The sequence below is a fragment of the Maniola hyperantus genome, chromosome 7 (assembly GCF_902806685.2).
Source record: "Maniola hyperantus chromosome 7, iAphHyp1.2, whole genome shotgun sequence".
Lineage (NCBI taxonomy): Eukaryota > Metazoa > Arthropoda > Insecta > Lepidoptera > Nymphalidae > Maniola > Maniola hyperantus.
The window spans coordinates 8,348,717-8,376,061 of NC_048542.1; the positions used below are offsets into that span (position 1 = coordinate 8,348,717).

Here is a 27,345-nt window from a genome sequence, read left to right on the forward strand (position 1 = left end):
CAATATCAATATCTTGTATAACAAAAAGAAATTATACAATTCAGCAAACGTCGACACATTTTACATAACCAAAAATGGCCATTATCTCCTATCAAAGCAATACAAAAATATAATTTGTAATAAAAAGTACAAAAATAATATCATTTATAGTAATTCATGTAAAGCGGCATCTAAAACCAATGACCCAGTCAATTAACTGTTTCAGGCGGAATTTAATGAGATGTTCAATAGATTTCGAATATTTTCGAAAAAAATGGAACATCTGCAAAACGGGAGTATATTTAATCAAGATTTTTTTAAGGTCTTTATAAAATAGGTAGTGACATATATTTTGGCAAAGTGAAGAGGGATTCTAATACGATTTCTATAGGCCCCTCAGAACAAGTAGCCCTATATTGTGCACACATTGTGTGACATTTTGCACGATAATTTAAAGACTGATACATAAAAATGTATTTTAGAATGTACAGGTATAAGCCCTTTCATATGATACCCCACTTGATATAGTTATCTTACTTTGAAAATTGAAAATACTAATTATTAGTTTAAGACCACAATTTAATTTTTTTGTGTGATGTAACCCTAAATTCACGGTTTTCATATTTTTCCCCTAATGTCAGCTGTAAGACCTACCTTCCTGCCAAATTTGATGATTCTAGGTCAACGGGAAGTACCCTGTAGGTTTCGTGACAGACAGACAGACAGACAGACAACAAAGTGATCCTATAAGGGTCCCGTTTTTCCTTTTGAGATACGGTACCCTAAAAAGCTATTTGGAGTAAAAGGAATTAAACCCTCCCTCAGGCAGTTCACAAATTTTAAGGAAAATATCATTAGGAGAGCCTTATTTCACGCAAGCACAAGTTGTACATACTTACTGACATGTCAGCAAAAGGTTCAGCACCCGGCAAGGAAGATTACACATCAAACTTTAGAAATAATTTTGGCTTTGTAGAGCGTCGCTATCACTCGTGCCTATGTGACGTTTTGCCGGACTCAACAAAAGAGACAACGCTCTTGAAACCTTATCTCTTTCTAAAGTTCAATATGTAATCCTTCATGCCAGGTAATGTACTTATATTCACTCTTCATCTCTGCCACATATTATATTCCTATTTTTACAATAAAATACAGATCTTTAATTCAGAGAGCTCATTAACTGTTAAGTAACACATAGTAGGTAGGTATAGCTTAGTTGTATAAAAGATTAAGATTCACCGAGTTGCAGGAATGATCTAAGATTAGCAGTATCTTCTGCTCTACTTTAAACTTTCTCTTGGAAGATTACATTTCATTTCCTTTTTAATTTCTTCTAGTTGGCTAATGTTCTACATATAATTAAGAAGTCATAAAGTCAATTTTTGCCTCGAAATCGTGAGTTATTTACGGTTTCGAGTTGCTACCACTGTTTAACGCATTTAAACAATAATCTAGTCAAATCGTGTTTTGTGACAATGCCTACACCAATCGCACGCCTACGATACTTTAGAATTTACCTATTAAATACTTTATAATGTATTTATTTACGTAAAAATTTACGATTTATTCTTCGAATTTGAGATTCCAATGTTTAGTTAGGTCAGCGATCAACGATGGATCAGTCCTTAATGACGTACCGAGCAAAATCTCACGGGTTTGATCGGCGCTAACTGGCACATTTTGTTTTGCCGTCCAAAAGCTTACGCCAAAGGTCGAATTGTTCGTGATATTGAACCATGTGTATGGCGATGCCGCGCTGCACGGCGCACGGGTGTGCAGCCACTTTCTTATTGTAAAACTCTGCCGCGTGCTGGCGTTTCAACCCCAGCCGTGCGCCGAGCACGCCCGTTATAAATACATCTTCGAGTCTCAGGTAAGGTTCGTGGGGTGCGGCTTCTAAAAGCGGTCGAATAGCATCCGACGTGAGCAAATATGCAGGACCTGTCGCGAAATCGGGAAACACCTTTCCGGGAAACTGCAGCGGAGACACGTAATACTTGGATTTCGTCGTTCGCTTCGGCAGCGATTTTCGGACGACTTTGCCCCAAATCGTGCGCGTTGCGTTGACGTGCGACGCCACAAAGCGTAAGAGGCGCGGAACGTTTATGAACATGTCATCGTCGGTTTTCAAAAGCCGCGGAACACGCGGACAGTACGTATCGGCCCATTCTAGCATCGACAATGTTTTGAGGGTCAGATTGGAATAGGAATCGAGCGAGCGTCCGACGATGAGATCACCGTACAATGCGTCTTCGGCTTCGAGCGCGGGACGCATGGAATCAGGCGGAGAACCGAGAACGAACGCCAACGCGACGTCCCGGCGGGCGGCGTAGTGCCCCCACGTGAGCCGCACAGCATCACGGGCTGTGGAATGGGACGGCGCTGATGTGACCAAGATCAGCAAGCGCAGATGTGCTCCGAGCGCTGGACACAGCTCGGGGTGGGGTCGCTCGTGCCCCGCCACGTACATGTCGCGCGTGAGCACGACGCGCGGGTCGCGGCGCGCGGCGGTGGGCGCGGCGGAGGGCGCTGCTGTGACATTTCGTACTGAAGTGCCTGCGGGCGGAACGATGCGTACCTGGAATTAAAAAATAAAATCTCACAGGTCGAAGTCAAGTCGCAAGTCCTTCTGATCAAACGGCCGCGGCAGCCAATCTCAGCGGATATTAACCAAATACCTACGCAGAAGAAAATTATTGTAGTGTACAAAATCTGTAAGCAAATACTCAGATGAACTCTCATACCTATAGCCTGGTGGGACGGGAATCCAACACAATGGGTGTGAGATCAGGCGCAAGACCGGCAGCACTATGTGCTCTCCACGCACGTACATTACACAGGCACGGGATCTAACATCGTCAACAAATAAACTCTGGCCTGCTTAAATTTTTAAATTCCTTAGGAATTTATAACAGATAAACCTATTAACTTTTTAGCGCCGAAACGGGGTTCAAACCGGGACAGGATCTTTATGATTCGTAGCCGAATAAGCTAGACATTAAGAGATTCCGGGACGGTCCAGCGGCTTGACGTCAAGCTCGTAGATTTTTGCTTGAGGCATTTTGAGGGTTTACAAAGTTTGCTTGATACTTGAGTCAAGTATTCTACATTCTGAGTTCTGATGAGCAATTCTATAATTATTTTGATACTTACGGTGGACTCAATCTTGGAGGCTTCAATCTTGGAGGCTTCAATCTTGGAGGCTTCAATCTTGGACGCTTGGATATTGGTAGTGTGGACGAGCGGCTGGGGCGGCGGCAGCGCGTCCGTGCGGAGAGGGTCAAGGTGCGCGGGTCGCGGGCGCGACGGCGGCGCGGGCGCTTGCCTCGCCAGCAGCAGCAGCAGCAGCGCGGCGAGGGTGGCGAGCGCGGCGGCGTGCGAGCGCCGCACCATGCCGCCCGCGCCGATGGCGCCCATCGCGATCACCCAATCCACCCAACCGGCGATAGCATTTCACGAGACCGCACCTGCCAAATAAAAGAGATTTGTTTTTAAACCAAATAAATATAGTACGTTATCCAAACTTCCATACTAATAGGATAAATGTCAAAGTGTATCTGTCTGTCAATTTGTCTGTCTGTCTGCTAGCTTTTCACGACCCATCCGTTTAACTGATTTTGTCGTTTGGCACAGAGATAACTTGCAGCCCAGAGGTAGGATATAGGACTTTTGACCCGAAAAATCAAAGAATTCTCACAGGATTTTTAAAAATACGAAATTTACGCGGACAGAACGTTATACCGGATAATATACTTAATTTAGTTTTTTTTTTTCATAAAAAGCTTTCAGAAAGGGAACGCGTATCGTCAATAAAGGTAGTTAGTTATATGTTATACCTATTACAGTTCTTGCAATTCAAGAAGGCTAGTGAACTTTACGTGTGGTAACGTCGTTTATATGGACATTGCGTAAGTGTGCGTGCATGTCGGACCAATCAGTCGCGAGCAAGCGCTGTCAAACGCACACATTTAGTGTACGTACCTACCTTACGTATACCGATACGACTTAAACACAAGCATGAGTCAGTGACCTTCGTGAAATGCAAGAACTATACCAGTGCTACAAGGTTATTTGATCATGCCATTTTCCGAACACGATCCTTGATTAACAAGATTTTCTGAACACGGATTACTCATTATAATGTCGTATTAGGGTTCCGTACCAAAATGATAAGAATGGAACAAGGTGTGAAGACTGTCCGCGTCGGTCACACCTGCGTATTTCAATAACTCTCTATCTCTTGAAATTTTGAAAAGTTGTAAGTAGTTACTTAAATAATGCCTGCACAATCTTATTGCAAATGAAAGATCGAAGAATTTTAAAAATATTATATTACAGTAATTTAAAATTTTATTGACAAAAGGGGCTGAAATGGGAGATTTCGATAAACGATGACTTAATTAAAATAATTTGTTTCATTCAATCAAAAGAATAAAATCTGTTTGGGTTTTAAACTTAATAATAGAGAGATTGGGGCCGATTCTCTTGTACGCTGTCTCTGAACTAAACTAAATTAACAGGTCTAAATCTAGTGCTATCCTTTTCCTCAAGCAACATTATGAAAGGGTTAGCAACAGATTTAGACGTGTCATTTTAGTTTAGTTTAGAGATTGTGTACAACGGAATCAGCCACAATGTTTCTTTTAAAGCTACGGAACCCTCAATGGGCGATTTTAACTCGCACTTGCCGGTTTTTTAAAACTATTTGCTTATCTATAAAGGTCTTCACAAGATTTCGCAGACAACGATGACTAAATCAATATATAAAATAAATCAATTTATGTTATCAAAATTACCCCCCTAGGGGTTGCATCGGTCCTGTAGTTGATAGATCAGTCAGTCAGTCAGTCACCTCTTCATTTTAAATAATTAGAAGATTTGAGAGTCACGAGTATAATAATTGACCCGCGGGGTGATAACGTAAAACGTTGCAGTAGCGACAGCAACGCGACAGCAGTAGCAATGCGACAGTTCATTTGCTGTCTCTCTTCTTCTTCTTATCTTGCTTTGTGGCTATTGCTGTCTCTCTCTAGCCGCTGTTATGTGTGACGTTTGACAGCAACGATCGCGAGATACGCCTGTCACAAGTCTGTCGCGAGATACGTAATCACCCCGGCCGCGCCGCGCCGTACTGGCTTTGCAATATGCACTTCGCAAAATATTATAGTACAGGTATAGGATTGAACGGAAATTTTAATTGCCACATTTAACAGCGATACTACAGCGTCAATGTTGGCAAGTTATCAGATATAGTTTCATGTTTCAGCTAACGCAGGTTACAGATGCCCGCGGGAATTAGCGCCAATATAAAGGGCGTTCACAATATTCACATCCTTAATTTACCAATAAGGTACCTATGAAACGGTTTTCATTGAAAACCGTTTTCCGTTTTCGTTGGAGGAAGAAAGGGATGGTAGTTGGTAGGAGCCACGGAGGTCAGGTTTAACAATAATACCTAATTGCTTCTTATAAAAACTTGGAACCTGCCTTACAGAGATTCTGGTTTTCTATTAATAGCAGAACCTGTTTAGATACTGAAAAAATCTATGTAATAAGTCTAGAATACAAAAACAAACAAAGGCGATCTCAATTTTCCTATTTTTGCATCTGCATTTATACTAAGTATTATCTATGCTACACTCTGCATCGGGCAATTCTGTCAATCGTGAGTGACGATAACTTCATAAACGAATGATGGAGCACGTGGAGTTAGATTAAACACACGAATACTCGCTCTATCTCCAGGCTCCACAGTCAACTTCTGATTATAATTTGTTAACCTGTTGTGCACCTGTTTATTATGCCTACTTACGAGTATGAGATAAACGGAGATTAAGTATTACCCTGTCTCTATTTATCCAAAGAAAAGAAATATTGGGGATAGAGCGAGCATTCGCTCGTTTGGTTCAAGCATTAGTCTTCGCGACTCTAGCACGCCAGTCCATCAGCGTTATCCAATTGGCAATACTTACAGCAAAATCTATTCTCTAATGGACCACAAGTACGAGTAGGTAGGTGCATCGCTTGCAAAATCTTGTACCAAATATCTGCCGAGACCAAATTAATGTAGACGATGTGCACAATGAAGGCCATCTGTAATACTAAATTACGTACGGAATAGGTAGTTGATTGTTAAGTAATTCGACTGGCTTTAGTGATGGAGATTGGCGACTTTTATTTTTTCGTTGCTTTTGTATATAAGTTATTTGAAAGAAGGCACTGGAATTGTATTTTTTTATGGGTCAAGTCCTGTTAGTGTTGTTAAAATTATGTGTGCCTGCTGTTGCAATGAAACGATGGACTAAGTAATGTATAATTGCTGTACTACCTATAGTATGCGACAGGTTCAGATGGCAACCGGGGTGGGGATGCCCCGCACACCCGCACAGCCCCCGCGCTAACCCGGTGCGGGCGAATGCAGGTGACGTGCGTGTGTGTGGGGCGTCCCCCGCCTCATGCCCCGATTGCCCGGACTATTCAACAACTCTGCATAGTTGCATATATAGGTGCTATCTCTGGTAGGTATAACTTAAATTAGTCACCGGAACCAATCAATTTGGCGAATAAATTGAAATTCTTTCCTCTTTATTTGATCACGCTACAACCTTTATGTTCGCCTTTCCTTAACGGAACAATAGAAAATTGCATAAGATTATTGTCAAAGACAGTGATAGAGATAATGCTTACCTGAAGAGAAACATAATAACTGAGAGGAAAAAGGTAAAAAAAATCGTCTGGAAATTCCAGCAATATATTAAAACAATCTGATAAAAATCAGTCTTTTAATCAATCTGCAGTCCTATGCAATGATTTTAGGGACTAACCAACAACCTATAAATATAGTAGTTCGTTGGTATTAGGTTACTTGTGTTGGCCAGCAACTCATGTCTATGTTACAGACCAAAGCTGGAACGCCACGCCATCGGCTAATCGGCCTAGGCAATTCTTAGGCATGCCGGAACGCATAATCAAAAGTCAAACCTTTGGTTTAGCTCCATTCTCGATTAGGTAAGTATACTCAACTTCGTAGTCCAAAGTTTAATCTCAATTTCTTCGCGTATCCTTAATCGTTTGATCTAGATATTATATCCGTCTTTTTGTTGTTACGAGTGTAATATGCTCAATTTTATTTGTTTCTTGATCAAGCAACTGATTAAATAATAGAAGACATTAGGCATCATACAACGATGTTATAAGTTTTGGTTTATGTAGGTAAGTCCGAGTAGGTACCTGCAATCTTCTCCAGCGAGGTCAAAGTTGTCACGTTTTGTTGGTAAAATAATAAAGACTTAGGCTAAACCTCTTTAATTATTATAATAGTTTTGTACTTGACTGTTGGCACATCCTGCATCCAAATATTCGTTTTCATCATAATATCACATTATCATGATAATATTGGAAGTTGGAAATGGAATAGACCATAACAATACAATTTGAAAGATAAGGTCGACGTTGCTTTTACAGTCCATCTCATCAAGGACCAAGAAGCGACGAAAGTTTCGCTTACAAATGAAACAAGCGCTACAGAAAGTTTGTTATGAGTAACTAGGTTTGTTTTAATTTAAACGAATATGAGTCAGACGTTGAGTTTTTACTTCATGATACCTACAATCGATACAAGCGGAATTTTATCGGTTTTTACCCAGACCGGATAAGTTCACATGTTAAACAGGGCAACGATTCCGAAAAAGCTGCATCAATCATTATTATCTCAATTGCAGTGATTGGCAGAATTTATGGCATTGCTGCAGCAATATGTTTTAGCAAGTAGCGACAGTGACAGCCAATCAGAGGTGATTGCGACCGTCCCACTTTAATTTTAATATTCACATACAAATTAACCCTTAACTGCAACCTCACCTGGTGGTAAGTAATAATGTAGTCTAAGATGGAAGCGGGCTAACCTGGAAGGGGTATGGCAGTTTTTATTAACCCCATGCCCCTTTGGTTTCTACACGGCGTCGTACTGGAGTCCGGAACGCTAAATTGCATGGCGGCACGGCTTTGCCAGTGGGGTGGTAACTGGTAACTAGCCACGACCGAAGCTCCCACCAGACCAGACCAAAAATTTAGAAATTATAAAATTGAAAACCCCTGCCAGGAATCGCACCTAAGACCTCCCACTAATAAGACCACAGTGCTTACCACTGCGCCAGGGAGGTCGTCAAAATATCGGCGAAGGCGACTTCGTTCCACTGCATAGTTATGCCGTTAAAAAGATTTTACAGCTGACAGACATAGACATAAATACCTTTCGGACTGGGAAGTACTAATACGGAAGTGACTACCTAGAAATATGACACTCAACATGTTTGCATCTCATCTAGGAAGCCATGCTACACGAGTTAGTGCAGGTAGTTGGTGAGTCAGTGGTGAGGACTGAGGTGGTCAGAGGGGTCAAGGCCCCGACCACTCGCTGCTAACGGCACCACACATGTACAGAATACCTGCGCGTCCATCTACGCTCCTGACCAATAACATACCTATTATGCGTGAATAATTGTGGCGATTTCATGTTAAATCGTTTTATTTTTACGCATTTTAAAGGTATAATGAAGTAAAAGGAAATCTATACTCAGGTACATACGTAAATAATAATGAAAAACCGCGCACTACTTGATACAATTATTATTGGAAGTACATAAGGGATTGGTTCAAAAAATACTCTTTGATCGGCAAATTTTTGCCCTCGCCCCAGAGGTTTGCCCCATGAGCCCCTAAAGTGGTATTTATACGTTAGATGACTCAACCTCTTAACTTTCAAACAAATATTGGAAAATCTGAAAAGGATAATACCCTTAGATTATAATTAAACTTTCGAATCTATGGATATTAGCACAAAGTGAGAGCAATAACTAAATAGTACCTAGTACCTACCTACTTAGTATTTTCCAAGTAAGATAACTATTACCAAGTGAGGTATCATAATATGAACGAGCTAAACTGTATATTTTAAAACTGATTTTTATTTATGCATAATAGTTTTTGATTTATCGTGCAATATGTCAAAAAAAATACCCGAGTACGGAACCCTCGGTGCGCGAGTCTGACTCGCACTGTGCCGGGTTTTTTTAAGTTGATTCCAGAGAACTTCGTAACTAATTTTCCACATATCACTCAAACTTTGGTATTAGTTTTACTGTATTACTAGATACTGTAACAGTTAATGAAAGCAACAAATAAAATGGCAAATTACCTTACATTTATGAATTACCTAAGTGTAAATGGATTAGTTAAGAGACTTACGTAGTACGCAATAATTCAAGGCGGACGTAAGCACATTACAAGCATCAAACATGTTTTAGTTGTTGAACAACCTCAAGGCTCAATCCAATTATATTATGTACCTATCTCGTATTAGTACCTACCTACAAACTACCAACAAATTCGGTCGTTGCACGGCGTCACATTTTCATATTGAATTAATAGATATGGAATAGTTTAACAGTATTCGACCAAGGTATAGCTACAATGCCCAGAGGTACCTATACGCATGTGAAATTATCAAATTATGTTTTGACCTTGTACGTGGTATATGCTATGAAATTAATTTGAGTCAAATGGATTTTTCGTAGATATATTTACTTAAGTTGAATGAATTTTCCACAGCTTTGAAAACAGTAGGTACGCTAGTGCAGGCTTCCGAGAGACGGAATAATATAGAAACGGGACGGGATACCTACCTAATTCACGTATTTAGTATTTATTTTAAACTGATCACTTTGAACTCGAAACTCTAGGCGGTGAAGACAGTAAATGGAAAATTGAACAACACACAATCGAAGCTATACGAAACTACTGGGTTTTTTATACATCCGAGAATAGTTATACACAAATCAAAATGAAGTTGAAACGTTTTAAGTTGATGGCGAACTCGCGACCGACATAATCACTCGAGCAAATACACTTCAGGGTTGAAATGATGACTCTACATATTTTCTACAATGCGAATGTCTATCTTATTTTAGTTTTGGCCCTGGAAGAAACTTGGGAGAGATGGTCTACAGACTTCAGTAACTCAAAGACGATGCTCAAGAACTGCCAGCCAAGTCGTTCTCTTTAGATGACACCTTGTACGATTGTACGAAACCTCGACAGCTTTTAGACCTGTTGATATTTACAAAAAATAATACTTACTTAGCACAAATTCTGGCCCTGTTAATTTGATATTTGAATATTATGTACCTACTGAAACAATTATTTAAAAAAAATATCAAAAAAACCGACTTCCAAAACCACTACAAGTACCTTGCAGCATCAGGATTGAAGAGTTGGGACTTGGAATTCAATAACCAAATCTATGCTTGGCATTTATCCTGTAATATTTATTACCGTAAAATGATTTAGGCTTCCTGAATCTCTATGGTTTATGGTTTATCCCTATTTTTAGGGGACAACCACGGAAACTTCCTCTGTTGATCAAAAAAAAATTGCGAATCGGTCCAGAAACCTCGAAAAAATCGTTGTACATACATAAAAAAAATTGAGAACCGCTTCCTTTTTGGAAGTCAGTCAAAAACTTAACGAAATCTGCCACTTACTGCATGCCAAATTTCAGCCCGATCCGTGCAGTAGTTTGAGTTGTGCGTTGATAGATCAGTCAGTCTGTCAGCTTTTCCTTTTATATATTAAGATTAATAATCGAAAAAAGCCAAGTATATTATTTAGAATACATACATATATAATACAAACCAAACTAAAACCAAAAACTAAAAAAGTCCAGTAGAAACTGTACTACATACTAAACCACAGTCAATGAGTCAACAGCACCAACTCACATATTCTTCAGTCTAGTTTTTGCTATTTTTTACAAGTAGGTACAACTAGTTGCCGCCTAGTAATTCTCCCAATACACGGGTACCTACATGACATTGCCACTGCAAAGGTAGACGACCAGATCTACTACGTCACTCCAAACAGGTTTATTGCAACGCAAAACAAGCGGGTTTAGACATAGCTAACTGATTGGTAAATATGACCAAGTTACTCATACACGATTCAAAGGATTGCGTGAGGAATATATTTTCTTGCAGAACTTCAGAGAAAAATATTTCCTTTATCAAAACATTTAGATTATTTTTTTGCCTGAAGTAATTACTTTTAATTAGTTAAAGAATAACTGTTTATGTTTTCCAGTATTACCTTATTTTACCTTGATTTATCGAGCCGAAATTGGATAGTAAGTAATGGGCTACTTGACTCATATCTAATTTCGTCCAATAAATGATTATTTATTATAGTATTTTGCTTAAGACAACGAAATATATCAATAACAATTATTAAAAACGCAGGATGGATATATAAATCCAATTTAAAAAAATACAGTTTTTATTTTTATTTGAAACGCAGAAAACGCTGTCAGCCATGATGTGACGTCATTAAATATGTAAACAAAGAAATGTCATCCCTATGTCACGCGGGAACTAACGTAGTATCCATATATATAAAATTTAAAGTCCTGACTAACTTATATATCAACGCACAGCCTAAACATCTAAACAACTGGTCCTAGATACATGAAATTTGGTCTGTGTGTTCTTTGTAGGTAAAGAGAAGCTATCCACTAGGAAAGGATTTTTTGAAATTCCACCCCTGAGTGAGTTAAATGGGGGTTTGAAATTTATGAAGTCCACGCGGACGAAGTCACGAGCATAAGCTAGTTTTTATATATTTCTAAAAACTCATAGTAAACGTAAAAAAATATCGTTTTCTCTTTATAAACTGAATAAGTTATTAAGTAAGACTTACAACAAAGTGATCTTTGCAATAATAAATTTGGGTTGAAGTCGTTAGTCATATAGGATCCCTTTAAGCAAGTCTTCGCGTGTTACGTATATTTATTTCACTGGGCACTCTAGTCCACAACTTTCCTGTGGTCTATAACGATGCGTTTTTTACATTCTCGGATGATTCAATAACGATAATTACTATATTTTTCATGTAAACTAGTATAGAAGTCATGTTTATTAAACTTTGGGAGGTTATGCTGTTGTTTACAAATGCATGACGTCAGAGCACAGATAATCTATCGGCCAAACATGGCCGACAGTGTTTTCACCTGTCTAAGAAAAATATATTTTTAAATTAAAGTTTTACGGTTTTTAGGGCGCAAAAAAATATAGTGTTAATTTTTTTGATCTAATAGGACAAATATTAACCATTTAAGACCAACTTAAAAAAAGTGTCAACTAGCCTATTGCTTAATCAAATCAATAAGAAAACAAACCTACCTACTTTTGAGTGCTTTTTGACGACTTACAACGATTTGTACTTTCGGTGTACCGTATATTGATTACTGAATCTACAGCAGCTAATGTTTTCTAGCCTTTATTAAAAAGAAAAAAAATAACTCAGCCGGGGCGGCTTTGTTCGGATGCTGAAAATCCTTGTTATAGTGAAAACCAGCAGGCAAAAATTTCAAGTTTCTAGATCCACTGATTTGAGCTGTACGATAATAATATGTGTCTGGTATTCAGTTTATTCTTTTATACCAATCATCTCTTTCTTCCTGACCTTATCCAACCCTAAGTGGAGTCGGCACAACTTGTCTTCTTCCATTCGCTTCTGTCAACCGTCAACATATTATTATCCATCCCTTTAACACGCATATATCCTCTTTCACGCAATCCATCCAACTTTTCTTTGGTAGTTCACTCCTTTTTTTTCCTTCCACATGCTTATTTAACATTTTTCTATTTGTTATTTAGATTTTTATGAACCATTTTGGGGGGTGGAAGTTCGCAATATTGCGTTTTAGCGACCATGCAGTATTTCGGACTTGTAGCTCATGGAGTTTTATCGATTTGATGACTAAGTCCTTTTCTCCTTTATGTATATTGAGATTTACTTTTGTCATTTGGCCGACACGATTCAACCAAGAAACTTACTAATATTTAGGTAAATAATCTAAAAATAGCAATTATTTGTTAATGTAAATTGGGGTCACTACAAGGTAGAGACCAGAGATGTGAAAAAAGATCGTCTCTCACGAGTTCATAAATTATTGTGGCACTTGTTTTGATACTTCAGCTAAGGTGTGAAAATTACAAAACATTCCTGTTCCTACAGTATGACTTTGCAATGGATACCTAACTTACCTACTTAGTATCTCAAAATTTTTGAATTTTCATGAATTTCAATAGAGTTTATCGTTAAAGAATATAATGGACCCTGAACTGAATGTTTGATTGATTTTATTTCGCAGATGTACGGAGAAACTAGATATCAAATTTCAGTTTCCAAAACGAATTCAAACGCATTGCAAAAAACATGAGTGGCGCAACATTGTCCACAGTCAGTAACTGAAAGTCCAACCGGATTGTAATGATTCCCAGTAAAGCTAGTCTAGACCGTTAAGGAGAAGTTACGGTACCTACATAACTAATTTGAAGGCAATAGTTAATTGAAAGCTAAATTGGTTGTGTATTTAAGAGAATTTCCGAAAGAACATGGGTCCTATGATTTGCGAACTGAAAACGTTCTAACAGAATTCTTTTCAGAAGTTAGGCCATCAGTAGATAATAGTGTACAGGATTCGAAGCCAGAGTAGGTATTAGATACATATTTAATAGCAGGACAAACATAATGAAAAATGAGTATTGAGATATTAGGGTAGTGTTTTTCCTAGTAGGTGTAGTACGCGACAGATGACAAGATGGCAATCGGGGTGGGGACGCACCGCACACCCGCTCAGCCCCCGTCTGTCCCCCCGCCTCATACCCCGATTGTCATCGCGACCTGTCGCGTACTATACTTACCCTTGCAAAGGATACCATTTTGGCCCGCATTCAAATTGTTAAGTAACAAGATTCTCAATTGATTAAGTAGCTGTATCATGATTAAAAGCTAAACGAGTTTGTTGTATAGATTCCCTTGGGATGTTGAACAATAAATAACAACGAAGTGTGTGACATTATTAATTTTAGCCTGTCGAGAAGGATGCGATTTATAACTACTATGTAGCGAAGACTACAAATCACTGCGAAGGATCTACAGACTTGTAAACAGATGAGTTGACTGACAGTCAATAGTGAAGTTTTTGGTACAGTACCTACCTAATGATCGCGTTAAAAAGCCAAATTCCCAGTGAAGTGAGATCGATCGTAAAAGCCAACTAGGTATGTACGGTCTATTAAACGAATTAAAAAAAAACAATTTTTGATTTACCCGTTTTATTTCGAGTCTTTAAAATAACATCAAAGAAAATTTCTATACAGAGACCGACTACTAAACCGATTCCTCTCAAAACAAAGAACTTTTCTTTATGAGCACCAAAGTCATTCAACATCTTAATGGAAAACTGAGGAAACTTGAGCAATGAAGAACAGACAACCTCTAAAATCCTACACCACTTGACGCCAGTTTGCCTCGGGTATTTTTCTAACTAACCTTGTAGATGCTCACAGACCTTAAACTTCATATAGATTTTATTAATACTTAGTTGAATGTTGAATATATTACTTACATAAAATAACTAGTTCATAGTATTACCATATTGATGACTTATTATCGTTCTTCCTCAGCGTCAGATTTGAGATATAATTTATATTTAATACTAGCTGATGCTCGCGGCTTCGCCCGCGTGGACTTAGTTTTTAAAAATCCCGTGGGAACTTTTGATTTTCCAGGACATATAAAGTAGTCTATCCGTGGTAGCCCGGAACCGAGATGAAGATATCTCAGTAAGAAATTTCGTAAAAACACTTAAACGCATGATTCTTTAAAATTCCCGTGGGATCACCACAATTTAAGAATGCAATTCCTTATAGCATCAGGGCTGAGAAGTTGGGTCATCGAGTTCAAAAAGTCATTACTTGGTAGGTACCTCAAATATCATCAATTTAATACCGACAGTTTCTAAATTCCATCAATTTTTGTGGTCAGGTTCCGTACAGCATCAGGATTGAGGAGTTGAAATCCTTATTTTTTATGGGACAATGTCGCAAAGTTTTTCTATCGATTGAAAAAAAAATTACTCAAATCGGATCAGAAATCTCGGAAGCTTTCAGTGTATATGTAGAAAAACAAAACTCCTCCTTTTTTGAAAGTCGGTTAAAAAAGTAGCCCAAGGTATACTCCTTAATTAATCCTATACTTGTCCGTGAAAGTCTCGTCAAAATAGGTTAAGCCATTCCAAAGATTAGCCCGTTTAAAAAGACAGAGAAAAAATTTAAAAACGTGTGATTCAGTTATGGCACATTTACCATGAGCTTAATTTGAGTTGAGTTTTTTTCGAAATTAAAGACAGAAACTTCAATTTTATTTAGTAGTATCTAGATAAAAACCTTAACTATGAGTGATTTTTTAATTTGGCGATATATTTCGTACGTTTCAGTTACACTGAATAGACTATAAAGGATTATTATTATATTAGAACAAGAAGTTACAGTGATTCTAATTTGGCGATATGCATATTTCGTAAATTAAACTAAATAGACTATAAATGATTATTCTAGAATTATTAAATTGAAAATATTATTAGAATTATTAAATTAAAAATTGATATAAAGGATTATTTTAGAGTAAGAAGTTACAAAGAACCTTACTACCCAGATAAGTTTTAATTCACTATCTCTGGCGATGTTGAAGAATTTCTTACTTTAGATTAACTAACATAATATTCACCATTGACTAGGTAGCTCTCGGCATATTATGCATCAAAGTACAGTGTGATTGTACTAACCCATAAATAAGTAATACCTAGCAATAAACAATGAAATATTTTTAGAAAAATCAAAAGTGAATTTAATCGCAAGACCTTTTTATAAAACAGCGCGGGTTACCTACTTTGTTCAAAAATTAACATAATTAAAACAAAATCGATCTCGTTTTCAAGGCTAAACTTTATTGATGGTCATTATTTTTTAAACGATAGGTACAGTACGCGGCAGTAATGTAGGTACATCGACCTTTAGAATGACATTTCGGCTTTGTAGAGCGTTGTCTCTGTCACTCTTACCTATATGACGGTCTCAACGACAGAGACAACGCTCTACAAATCTGCTATCTCCATCTAAAGGTCGATGTACATTACTTTCGGCCACGTACTGTACCTGTCTAGTACCTACCTATTAACTATGTAAATACATATACCTACCTAATCAGTTCTGGTTCTGATAAAGCTAATTAGGTACCTACTTAGTTAGATTTTAGTTATAAATTATAATATTACACTTATATTTAATAGGTAAGGTATAGTACGCGACAGGTCGACATTGCAATCGGGGTATGAGGCAGGGGGACGCCCCGCACACCCGCACGTGACCCGCGCTGGCCCGCACCGGGGTAGCGCGGGTGCTGTGCGTGTGCGCGGCGTTCCCACCCCGATTGCCATCTCGACCTGTCACGCAATATAATAATTGTGGCTTTGTGGATTTATAGTACGTCTAATTAAAGTACTACCTACCTACTTAACAAATTGCTTCAATTAAATTTTTATTGAATTTTAATTTTTAATTTTATTTTATTTGTACCTGAGTACGGCAAAGGCAAAAGGAAGGGTTATGATTATTAACAGTCTATGTATGTATGTATGTATGTTTGTATCTATGTGTATTGTGTGTTCCACCGTAAAGCCTAAACTACTGGGCCGATTTTGATGAATGTAGTGTCAATTGATTCGGGTTTATGGTCCGTGTGACATAGGCTACATTTTGTATGAAAGCAAAGGCAAAAGGAAGGGTTATGATTATAACAGTCTATATATGTACGTATGTAATTGTGTGTTCCACCGTAAAGCCTAAACTACTGGGCCGATTTTGATGAATGAAGTGTCAATTGATTCGGGTTTATGGTCCGTGTGACATAGGCTACATTTTGTATGAAAGCAAAGGCAAAAGGAAGGGTTATGATTATAACAGTCTATATATGTACGTATGTAATTGTGTGTTCCACCGTAAAGCCTAAACTACTGGGCCGATTTTGATGAATGAAGTGTCAATTGATTCGGTTTTATGGTCCGGGTGACTTAGGCTACATTTTGTATGAAAAATTGATCTGAACTTTGTTAATTTTAGTCATAAGCCCTGCAGTTCCATATATTATACATAAAATACTGGCCAATTGCGAGCCAGACTCGCGTACTAAGGATTCCGTACTACAATCATATTTTATCGACATTTTGCACAATAAGTAAAAAACTATTATGCCTAAAAATTAATAAAAATCTATTTTGGAACGTGCAACTATGTAAAGCTTTTTCATATGATACCCCACTTGGTATAGTAATCTTGCTTTGAAAGTAGAAAATAGCAATATTTGTTCATGAACACATTTTAGTTTTTTTCTTGTGATGTAACCACAAATTCACGGTTTTTAGATTATTCCCCTCATGCCTGCTATAAGACCTACCTTCCTGCCAAATTTCATGATTCTAGGTCAACGGGAAGTATCATATAAGTTTCTTGACAGACAGATAGACAGACTCATCAACAAAGTGATCCTATAAGGGTTCTGTTTTTACTTGTGAGGTACGGAACCCTAATAGGTATTGCAGCAAAGTAGTCATAATACATCCCAAACTGCTTACATAACGAAGTATTTTTGTTTTATGGGACAATTGGAAACCATTTTTAAGATATTACAGCAGTAATTAAACATTGAATAGTTTATTATGTGTCTTGTCATCAGCGAAGCATAGCATAATATATTATTTTAGTTAGGTACTTAATTCTCAGTTTATGCATTTAAAATTTCAAACAAAGATTATTCAGTTACTTACTTAATATGAGTAATTGAAGAAAAAACATATGTCCAGTGTGCAAAAGCCTTGAGTGACACAAATTTTTCCCCAAATGTCAGCTATAAGATCTACCTGCCTTCCAAATTTCATGATTCTAGGTCAACGGGAAGTACCCTGTAGGTTTCTTGACAGACAGACAGACAGACAACAAAGTGATCCTATTAGGGTTCCGTTTTTCCTTTTGAGGTACGGAACCCTAAAAATACACTAGAACAATTAATAGAAAAAATACACTATAGTAAATAGAAAGTTACAAAATTGAATATTCAATTTTTAATGAGGATTTATTCCGAAGAATAAAAGTAAGTAACTACTTTCCTAATTTGTCATTTCAGACTACTTTCATTAGTTTTGTTTAATGTATAATGATTAATGATAAACAGGAGCTTTTATTTTTGTATAAGAGCTTTTATGATGGTTAAACCTAAATCATAGCTTGGTAGTTTAAGAAGTTAAAAACAAACATAACTTATAAATATAAACAACACACAAAGGACGCCTGCCATCTATGCAACAATAATGTAGCCAAATAAGTACCCACTTAGTACATTATCATAATTACTATGAAGGTACCAACAGGATATAATAAATTGTAATTTTGCCAAATTCTAATGAGACCCAATTCTATAACTTACTATTAACAAAACAGCAGTAGGTGTCTAGGCAACAAATTAATAATCAAAATCAAACAAAACTGGAGCTTTTTCGTGAAAACGCTCCAGTCATTATTAACTTATTTATAAAACAGAGAGACACCCCTACACAACATAACTGAAAATAAGTTGAGGTTGTTGCATCTTTCTAAATGTAATAAAAGGCTATTATTTATGTTATTTAAATTATAATTAGGCAGAAACTTACCATAATTTTAAAAGGAAGCAATAATCACTTAATCAGTGCATGGGGCAAGGGAGGACGTGAGAGTAGTCACAGACAGCAACTGATTTTAGGCAATTCACTGAGTATTGACACCAATTAAGATATTAAACATTCTGCTGGTCAAAAAGGTATGGCGCAGGTGCATAATATCTCGCGTCATTAAAACAGAATCGGCAATCGCGGACGCAGAGAAAGTAGGTATCGAACAAATCAACCTCCCTCCCTGACAGTTTCGCGACAAATGAAGCAAATGAGTTTCAGTTTAGGGATTCGCAAAAAGTATCGATAAACGAGTATACCCGATACTTTGGTTATAAAATATGATGTACCTATTATTTTAGTACTTGATACTTTATAAATCACTGAGTTAAGAATTGACACTTCACTGGGCTCCACACTTTTGTAGTTATTTCTAAAAATGCCACCTATTGCTAATCGTATCAATATTAGATATCAATAATATTTTCACCATTTTTAATGTGCAAAAGTTTTATAATGTCCAGCCAGCATTAAAAGCTCAATTTCATGATTTGTTTACTAAATAAATCCCCAATTATGTCTCCAAATGGCTAAGAGAGCCTAATAGTTATATATATTTTATTAAACAATTCCTTCGATTTTATGTCCTGAATTTCAATCCAAAAGTTCCTACACGATACCCTGAATAAATAATTACAGTAGATACGCGGCAGAAAGTAATGTACGTCGGCCTTTAGAATGACAGCTTTGTATTGTATTGAATTCAGCTTTGTAGAGTGTTGTTTCTGTCACTCAGGTCTCAGACCTATAATATGACCTGAATATGTTTTCAACGACGCCTCAACGACAGAGACAATGCTCAAATCCGCTATCTCCTTCTAAAGGTCGATGTACATTATTTTCTGCCATGTATTGTATTCATATTTTTAAAGTGAGTCCAATATTGGTACCTATCGATATCTTCGTTTGCGATCGTGCTACAAATGAGATGAATAAAGTATCGATACTTTTATTTCGATACTCATCCCTAAAAATTGACAGTGACGTGTGACGCTTGCGTCAAACGTCAAACGCGTCGGACATTGACGTATTAACGTTTAAAAACTAGCAGAGAGTATAGTGAAACCAGTTTAGAAATACTGTCGGTAGTCACGGGTAACATTGTATTTTGTAAACGTATCAAGAAACATCGTTGTTAGGTTGCGTTGCGACTTAATGAAAATAATAGCATTTAACTATGAAAAATCAATCACCCACAAAAACTAATCTACTATCATCACTAACTAATCCGTCAAAGCAATAAAAGCATATATTTAATTAATGTACTTAATTTTTAAAGCATGTTGAGGTTTTTGCACTGTCTTGAGGGTGTTTTGATTCCGTTACTAAGCCTCCGCTGTCCATCCGTCTGTTCGTCCATCTGTCTGTCAGCGGGCTGTATCTCGTGAAGCGACTTAGGTAGAGAGTTGAAATTTTTACAGAATGTGTAGGTATTTTTATTACTGCTATAACAACAAAATAGTCAACATTTCAAAATGGCCGCCATGAAAATAAAAAAAGTGTTATTTTTTCTTCGACTATCACCAGAAATTCATAGTCGCTCAGACTTCAGAGAGCTATAGAAAGGGTTATTATGTTAGGCATTTCATAGGTCATACGTCTTGTCGTAGGAGCGATGACCATTTGAGCTGAAAAGCCGTAGATTGGAGACTGCGTATTAATAAGCGTTGCGTGGGAGCCTTCTGGCAAGATGAGCTGGGTCGAGGATGAAGTATGGGGTCGCTCACTAGGGAAATCCTATGTTCAACTATGGGGGCATCCACATCCTTTGATATGATGATAATGATGAACGCTTTCTACGAATAGGTATCTATAGGTAGGTATTCAAATCGAAAATTGAACCTAGAACCCTTTTAAACAACAGCGCAATATGATACGACGAGGTAGTTTCGTTAAAATCGGTTTAAAAGCAAAATCTATCCGTTTCCCCAGTTATCTCATAAGCCGCATCCGCAAGGCATTAAATTCTAATAAAACGTACACGCGCGAGCGAACACTGATTGAAAATGAATTGGCTCTTATCGTTGCGAAGCAGGGGTAGGTACAGATGGGGCACCATGAAATATGGGTGGATCTTTCTTTATCACATCCCCGCAGTCTTGTTCGGACCGTCGACGCATCGAGCAAGGATGCAGGAATATACGCAGACTTCGGGATTGGTTGCCTTTGCTTTGGTCTATCTGACATTTTTCCTGGACAACGTTCTTCTGACTGTGCTAGGTAGGTAGTTAGTGTTTTTTATTGTTAATAAAACATATTAATTTGAATAATTTAGTGACGCATTTCTAGAGTCCGTAGAAAGAAGGTACCTGGTGAGTGGTGACGGTACTGTCTAGTCTGTAGGTATGTGCCTGCTCTTCTGATCTTCCTCGCTTTACTTACGGAATACGGATGTAGGTAAAAGCATTATGTTCGGGCAAACGTTTTCTTCCAATTAGGTCTGTAGCTAACGATCGTATTGAAAAATACTGGATGCAATGGTTGACAGTGCCCATAATTCCGGATTGGGTGCAAGGAGAGTCGCTGGCGCTTTGGACGGAGCACGGCGCACCGCTCGCCACGCTTCTCAATACAACCGTGCATCGGATCACACACCAAGATCCTGGTAATTGACTCACCTTATTAATCCTTACCAACCTATTTCCAGTGCGATTACTTTAGTCATTTTCAAAAGTTATACTGGACAATTTAGCAGATGCTTCTGAAATTTATATCGATCGTAGATAATTACTTAACTTGCTTAGAATAACTTATTTATATAATAACTTAGGTATTTCAATAATCTAGACCTTTAATCGTTCACGCAAAAATCGTTAATAAGGCATTGTGGACTGCGCCAACCGCAACGCAACTTCTAAAGCTAACCAACATTGGATACGAAATTATTAACTGTCGATAGCATAGTGTACAGTCCAACTCTTTTATCCTTGGCGACTTATGCAGGGAGAGGCGTAGGCACATCTCAAGCCATAGTGGGTGCAGTGCTGGGTGCAAAAGCGGCTACTCAGCTCCTCGTCACTCCTGCTGCTGCCACGCTCACAGCTTGCCGCGGCCCAGCCACTGGCCTGCGCCTAGCCACAGCCTTGCTGGCCACTGCTGCTCTTGGTTTGAATATTAATTTATCTTATGAAAAAATGTTTTACGTTGCTCAATAGGTACATGTCATGTCGTGACTGACTAATACTTCAACCATTCTGGAAATAACACACCAAGCAACCAAAAAAGCAATGTGGCCCTTGGGAAATGTGAAGGTTATGGGCTATGGCATAAGACCTCTGCTTCCCTAAATTTTCGCTTAAATATCAGTGGGGATTTCCTAACTTGTAATCGTTAATACACTATCACAAAACCGTGATTTCAAGATTGTAATAGTAGGTTATACATACCTACCTAATTTATTTAATTGGGTCACATATTTGGTAAACATGCTTGAGATCGTTTAAGAATTCATTAATTGAGAGTCATGGCTTATAAATACCACCACGAATATTTTCTTACAATAATGTTTATTTTTAACCCTAGGTACTTCATCCATTACCTACTTATAGTTTATACCTCCATCTAGCATCAAGATAAAGAGTGATAAAGATAATCTTTAATTCTAGGGACATGATATACCTACCTAGCTGTTAAATAATCCAGAATAATCACCCTACTCGTTTTTAATATATGTCCAGTATTTGGTTGTTGTGCGGGTCGAGGTGGCGCGGTATGCGCAGGTGTTGGGCGGGCGTCACAAGGAGCAGGAGCGGCTCTAGGAGGGGTTGCAGGACTTGCTCTGGTAGCACGAGCTCTTCCACCGCACCGCAGACATCGAGCGCTCGCCGCGCTACTTGGGGCTGTTGCACTTGGTAAACTAAACTTCTATTATCATACCATAATCCCTCTAGGCGTTTTTACCAGCGATAGTTTGGAAGGACTCCTAGTTTGTAGAGATTTACATTTTTATTTGCATTCATGTGCCTGATGCCTAAAATCATCTGTGTAATAGATCCTTAACTTAAGCCTGTCTCAGCTACTACGTAGGGTGGAACTGTTGCACTCAGTAAACCTCTAAGCAGAGAACAAAGACGTGCTTAAGTCCGAAGTGATTACATACTGTTAAGACAAAGAGTATGTAATGACTAGACCTAGACTAGAAGTAGTACGTGACAGCTCGAGATGACAATCGGGGAGGGAACGCCCTGCACACCCACACAGCACACGCGCTAACCCGATTTCCATCTCGACCTGTTGCGGACTATGCGTATAAAGCGCAGCGTAATCAATTTTTTTCGTGTCTTATTTTTGTCCCGTTTCCTGTCTATTTTAGCAACTAAGTATAGCATGCCTTGTTGTTTCTTCTCGGCCCACAACGAAAGGAGCAACCAAGTTCTGTAGTAGATTCACATTATGGTCCCCAATTTCAACTCATCGGTCACTCTCATTTCTTATCAATTTGTTGCAGGAGTGTTGGTCGGGTACCCATTTGGTGGCGCAGCATACAAGCTATGGAGTTCAGCCGCGCCATTTCAACTTATCGCGACAGCGCTTTTGATCAATCTTGGTAGCTATTTTTTACGGAAACATTATATAAATATATTTTTACTGTTATATCTGTTCGAATAATAGGTGCTATAATACATCCATCGTTTTAGGAATGCAGTACATCTTCCTCAATAAAGAAGAGTACAACACGGTAAGGTTATTCATTCTTTCTAGTCTGCCTCAATACTAACGGTCGTAACTCTCTATGCCAAATTACTTAATCAAGCCCACAAATGCAATTCTGTATCTTTTGAACAGATCCTTGGAGGTGACTTTAACAATACTGTCCTTCCAGCATCTTTTCCTTTCCACGTCCACGCTGTCGGTTACCAGTTATTTTCCTTTGCACGAGGCCGAAAATTGAGAGTAATTTTAGAAGACAAATAAGAGACGGTAGGTACGGTTATGGTTACGACTTACGGTAAACCTTATATTGGTACGGTATTTTATTATTGAACTCTTTGCACTATCAGTGTTATTTTCAAGGGTTCAAATGAAGCGAGCACTGCTAGTGCTGGAGCAAGAGTTATGTGGGGAGAAGCGCGTCGAGGTGCGACGGGGGCTTGCGCTGGGGCTGTGCTGCTGACTACGTGTGTTATGGCAGCGCTTGAACCGTGCTTACCACTCTGGATCATGCACAAATTCCATCCTGAGGTATAAATAAGATACCTGTACTATAGGTATAGCGCATAACTGAGTAGGCTCCTGCGGTAGTGGAGCGGTGCTTGTGTGCGACAAGTCGACTAATCACTGAGCTCTCGCGTTACGTCATGACAGTTGACACCCCTTCCGCACCCCTCCACTACCGCAGAAACCTTATGCCTGTAGTGATCAAATAGACCTAATCTTTCTGTAGTGATCAAATAGACCTAATCTTTTTAAATTGGTTCCCTGATTATTTTGTTGGGATCTCCAGAAACAAAGGCATTATATTATCATACCATGATACTATCTGCCTTCGTATATCTCACTGCGATTAAATTAATTTGTTGAATCTTACGCATTTTTGCAATGTGACATTGTGTCTGTAACTTTGAACTGATCAGATTAGGTACTTCCAGTTCCGTGGTATATTGAGAACCCATTTTTTGCGTACTTAGCGATGGGCCTTAGGCGCAGTGTTCCTGCCGGACAGCGCGGGTTACTTGCTGGCTGCGAGCGGGCTGGGTTCGCCTGCACAGCGACTGGGACCCGAGCGTGTCGCCATAGCCGCTGTTCTGTGCGTCGGTTGTGCGGCGTTGGCTGTACCACATGCTCCTTCGGTTTGTACCTACAATTTTAAGTTAGTCTTCTGCAACGTGTGATGGAAGCGCGCTAAAATTAAACAGGTTTATACCATCGTGTTATGTACAGGAAGCTGTAATCATTGATGGTACACAATAAGCTAAAAGGTATACCTACCTAAATTTAAAAAGTTCTATTTCTAATGGGTGTGGGGAGTAGATAGTAAAGCCTTAACAAGGTATAGTACACGACAGGTGGAGATGGAAATCAGGTGGGTCGTAGGGACGCCCCGCACACCCACACACTCCTCGAGCTAATCCAGTGCGGGATAGTGCGAGTGTGTGGGGCGTCCTTCCGCCTCATACCCCGATTGCGATCTCGACCTGTCGCGTACCTACTATAGGTATACCTACGTGACATCGTACCGGAATGCAAAGTGTTTGGCGGAAGAGTGGCAACATGGTGGCAACTGAAACAGCTTCTAGTTTTTAAAAATTGTTGCAGACCAGACGCGAAGGTGTCTCCTGTCCATCTAATTTTATACTTAGTCCGAATAAAATATAATGGGTGTCTATAGATGTTGCATCAAAGCCGCCCTGCTAGTCCTGGCTTCCAATAGATAATGTATTAGAAAACGTGTGCAGGTGGGCTGGCTAGCGTTTCCGCAAGCAGCACTAGGCGGAGGTCTGGGCGCGGCGGATGCGGCGCTGGTGCCCGCCTTGCTGGCGAAGAGGTCGCGCGCCCTTCCGCACCGCGCTGCTTTGCTCCAAGCCGCTTCCAGTGCGGCGTATGCGATCGGTGAGCCGCCAAATAAGTAAAGTCCCATAGTTATTGTGGAAATTGATACCTACCTAAATATAAAAGTTAACCCAAGACTGCAATCTCACCTGGTGGTAAGTGATTATGGAGTCTAAGATGGAAGCGGGCTTTTTATTAAACCCTTTGGTTTCTACCCGGCATCGTACCGCAACGCTGACTCGATGGCTGATAATCATCAAAAGACCAGTCCAATTACTAGGTATTATAATTATTATTCATCATTTCTTTAGCTGTTGATTCCCAATTAGGTACCTACTTACCTACCTACAAAGGAGTTGTGAAGTCAGGTTAGACTTTATCCTGGCCCACATACTTACAATAGATGGTATAGTTACCTACAGTAGCCCGCAAGAAATATTGTACATCGACCTTTAGAATGAGATTTCGGCTTTGTAGAGCGCTGTCTCTGTCACTCATAGTCATACCTATGTTACGTTTTGTCGGTCTCAACGACAGAGGCAACGCTCTAAGAAACCTAGTCGATGTTCAATATTTTCTGCCGCGTACTGTACATGATGTGTTATTTGATATTGGTTTGTTTGTATAGGTCCAGTGATGGGAGGTGTGGTGTCGTGGTGTGCGGGATTCGAGACCGCGTTGCGATTCCTAGGCGTTGCCAACATACTGTACGCCGTTTATCTCTACAGCGTACTTTCTGAATATCCGCTTTCAGAAAAGGTAAAATGATAATAACCAAAATAGGTACAAAACCTAGAATATGAAGTATTTTTACATGCCCTAGGGTTTATTCAAATGAGCAGAAAAAGAATATGATGCCTATTGAGCACGGGTATAGATTATAAATACAAGGATAAACGCAGAACTTAGGTAAGTATAACGCTGCGCATAATTATAAAAGTTGCGTGGAAGCAACCGGCTGAGCTTTCAGTTGCTTACAAGATGGTGCAGTAGTGTATTGTTACATATTGCAACTTTTTACGATTAGAAAAGAGCAACTGCCGAGTTTCTTGCCGGCTCTGCTCAGTAGAATCCTTATTCTGACCCGGTAGTAGTTAGGTACCTACATTAAATTTTTGATTTTTGCTCTTTAGTAGGTACGCCTGATTTAAATTCGAGTTACCAAGATGCAGGACTTTCGAGTCGAGCATCTGTGACGTCAGTGGCGCAGCGCTGCGTCATTGACGTCACAGACGCTTGACACGAAAGTCCACCTTTAATTATGTACAGGTAGCTATTGTACGGCTATAGGTCGAGATGGCAATCATGGTATGAGGCGGGGAGACGCCCCGCACACCCACGCTAGCCCACACCGGGTTAGCGCGGGGCGTCCCCACCCAGATTGCCATCTCGACCTGTCGCGAACTATACTTCGAGATCGAATGAAAGTCTTTATGGTTGCTTTTGGGTAATGCGCGTAGGTACCTACTACCTAGTAACAAAATATATAGAAATAGAAGATGGTAATATAAATAAGTAATAAGATATTTTCCATTTGATTGACAGTGGGGAGCAAGTGAAACGTCTGAAGATGAAAGTGACGTAGAATGCGATGAGCTGACACCATTGGGGATCACTGCACGCGCTGACCAAATAAAGCACTAATGTACACCAAACTTTTGCTTTACTTTTCTCATGAAACCGGCTTGGCTTGGGGCACATCAGCTGGATGGTTTCAGTCTATAACGGACATACCTATAGTCCGCGACAGGTTGAGATGGCAAACGGCGTAGGAGGCGCGGGTGCGCTCCGCACACCCTCGCGTTACCATTGAGGTACGTTGGTACATTATAATTCAATGCGCATTACCCGCGTTAGCGCGTATACCGGATTAGCACGGTGGCTATGCTGATATGCGGGGCATTCCCTCCCAGAATACCATCTCGACCTGTCGCGCACTATAGGTACTTACTTCTTAGAAACGTCTTTTGTGTTGTGTTTTATATAATAGTATTCACAATAAACACATACCTACTTAGTTATACTTACCTAGGTAAGTACTTACTATACATGATACCTATAAAATCATTTTGCTGTTTGTAAGAGTACCTACCTATATTAAATCAATTGCTATATTAATTATTCAAGCGTTTTTTTCCAACTCCTTTAAAATGTCTACTGAAAACCAATTTTCCTAAAAAGTTAGGTATAAGTAGGTTTATAATATAGGTTGGGTAGTT

General features: G+C 39.0%; 2 protein-coding genes across 2 annotated transcripts; one reads left to right on the forward strand and one right to left on the reverse strand.

Moving 5' to 3' along the window:
- LOC117983996 (beta-1,3-galactosyltransferase 5-like) lies at nucleotides 1-18,827 on the reverse strand. The gene is made up of 3 exons (XM_034970643.2): nucleotides 18,581-18,827; nucleotides 3,133-3,446; nucleotides 1-2,557 (listed from the first exon to the last, which is right to left on the reverse strand). Exons 2-3 carry the CDS (start codon nucleotides 3,394-3,396, stop codon nucleotides 1,646-1,648), a joined length of 1,176 nt encoding a protein of 391 aa, XP_034826534.2. The 5' UTR covers nucleotides 3,397-3,446; nucleotides 18,581-18,827; the 3' UTR covers nucleotides 1-1,645.
- Nucleotides 18,828-20,753: 1,926 nt separating this feature from the next.
- LOC117983997 (chromaffin granule amine transporter-like) lies at nucleotides 20,754-27,212 on the forward strand. The gene is made up of 12 exons (XM_034970644.2): nucleotides 20,754-20,857; nucleotides 21,126-21,242; nucleotides 21,581-21,742; nucleotides 22,315-22,488; nucleotides 23,085-23,183; nucleotides 23,275-23,315; nucleotides 23,651-23,818; nucleotides 24,265-24,426; nucleotides 25,033-25,186; nucleotides 25,755-25,885; nucleotides 26,672-26,940; nucleotides 26,984-27,212. The coding sequence occupies exons 1-11, from the start codon at nucleotides 20,767-20,769 to the stop codon at nucleotides 26,768-26,770; spliced, it is 1,398 nt and encodes a 465-aa protein (XP_034826535.2). The 5' UTR covers nucleotides 20,754-20,766; the 3' UTR covers nucleotides 26,771-26,940; nucleotides 26,984-27,212.
- Nucleotides 27,213-27,345: the final 133 nt, after the last annotated feature.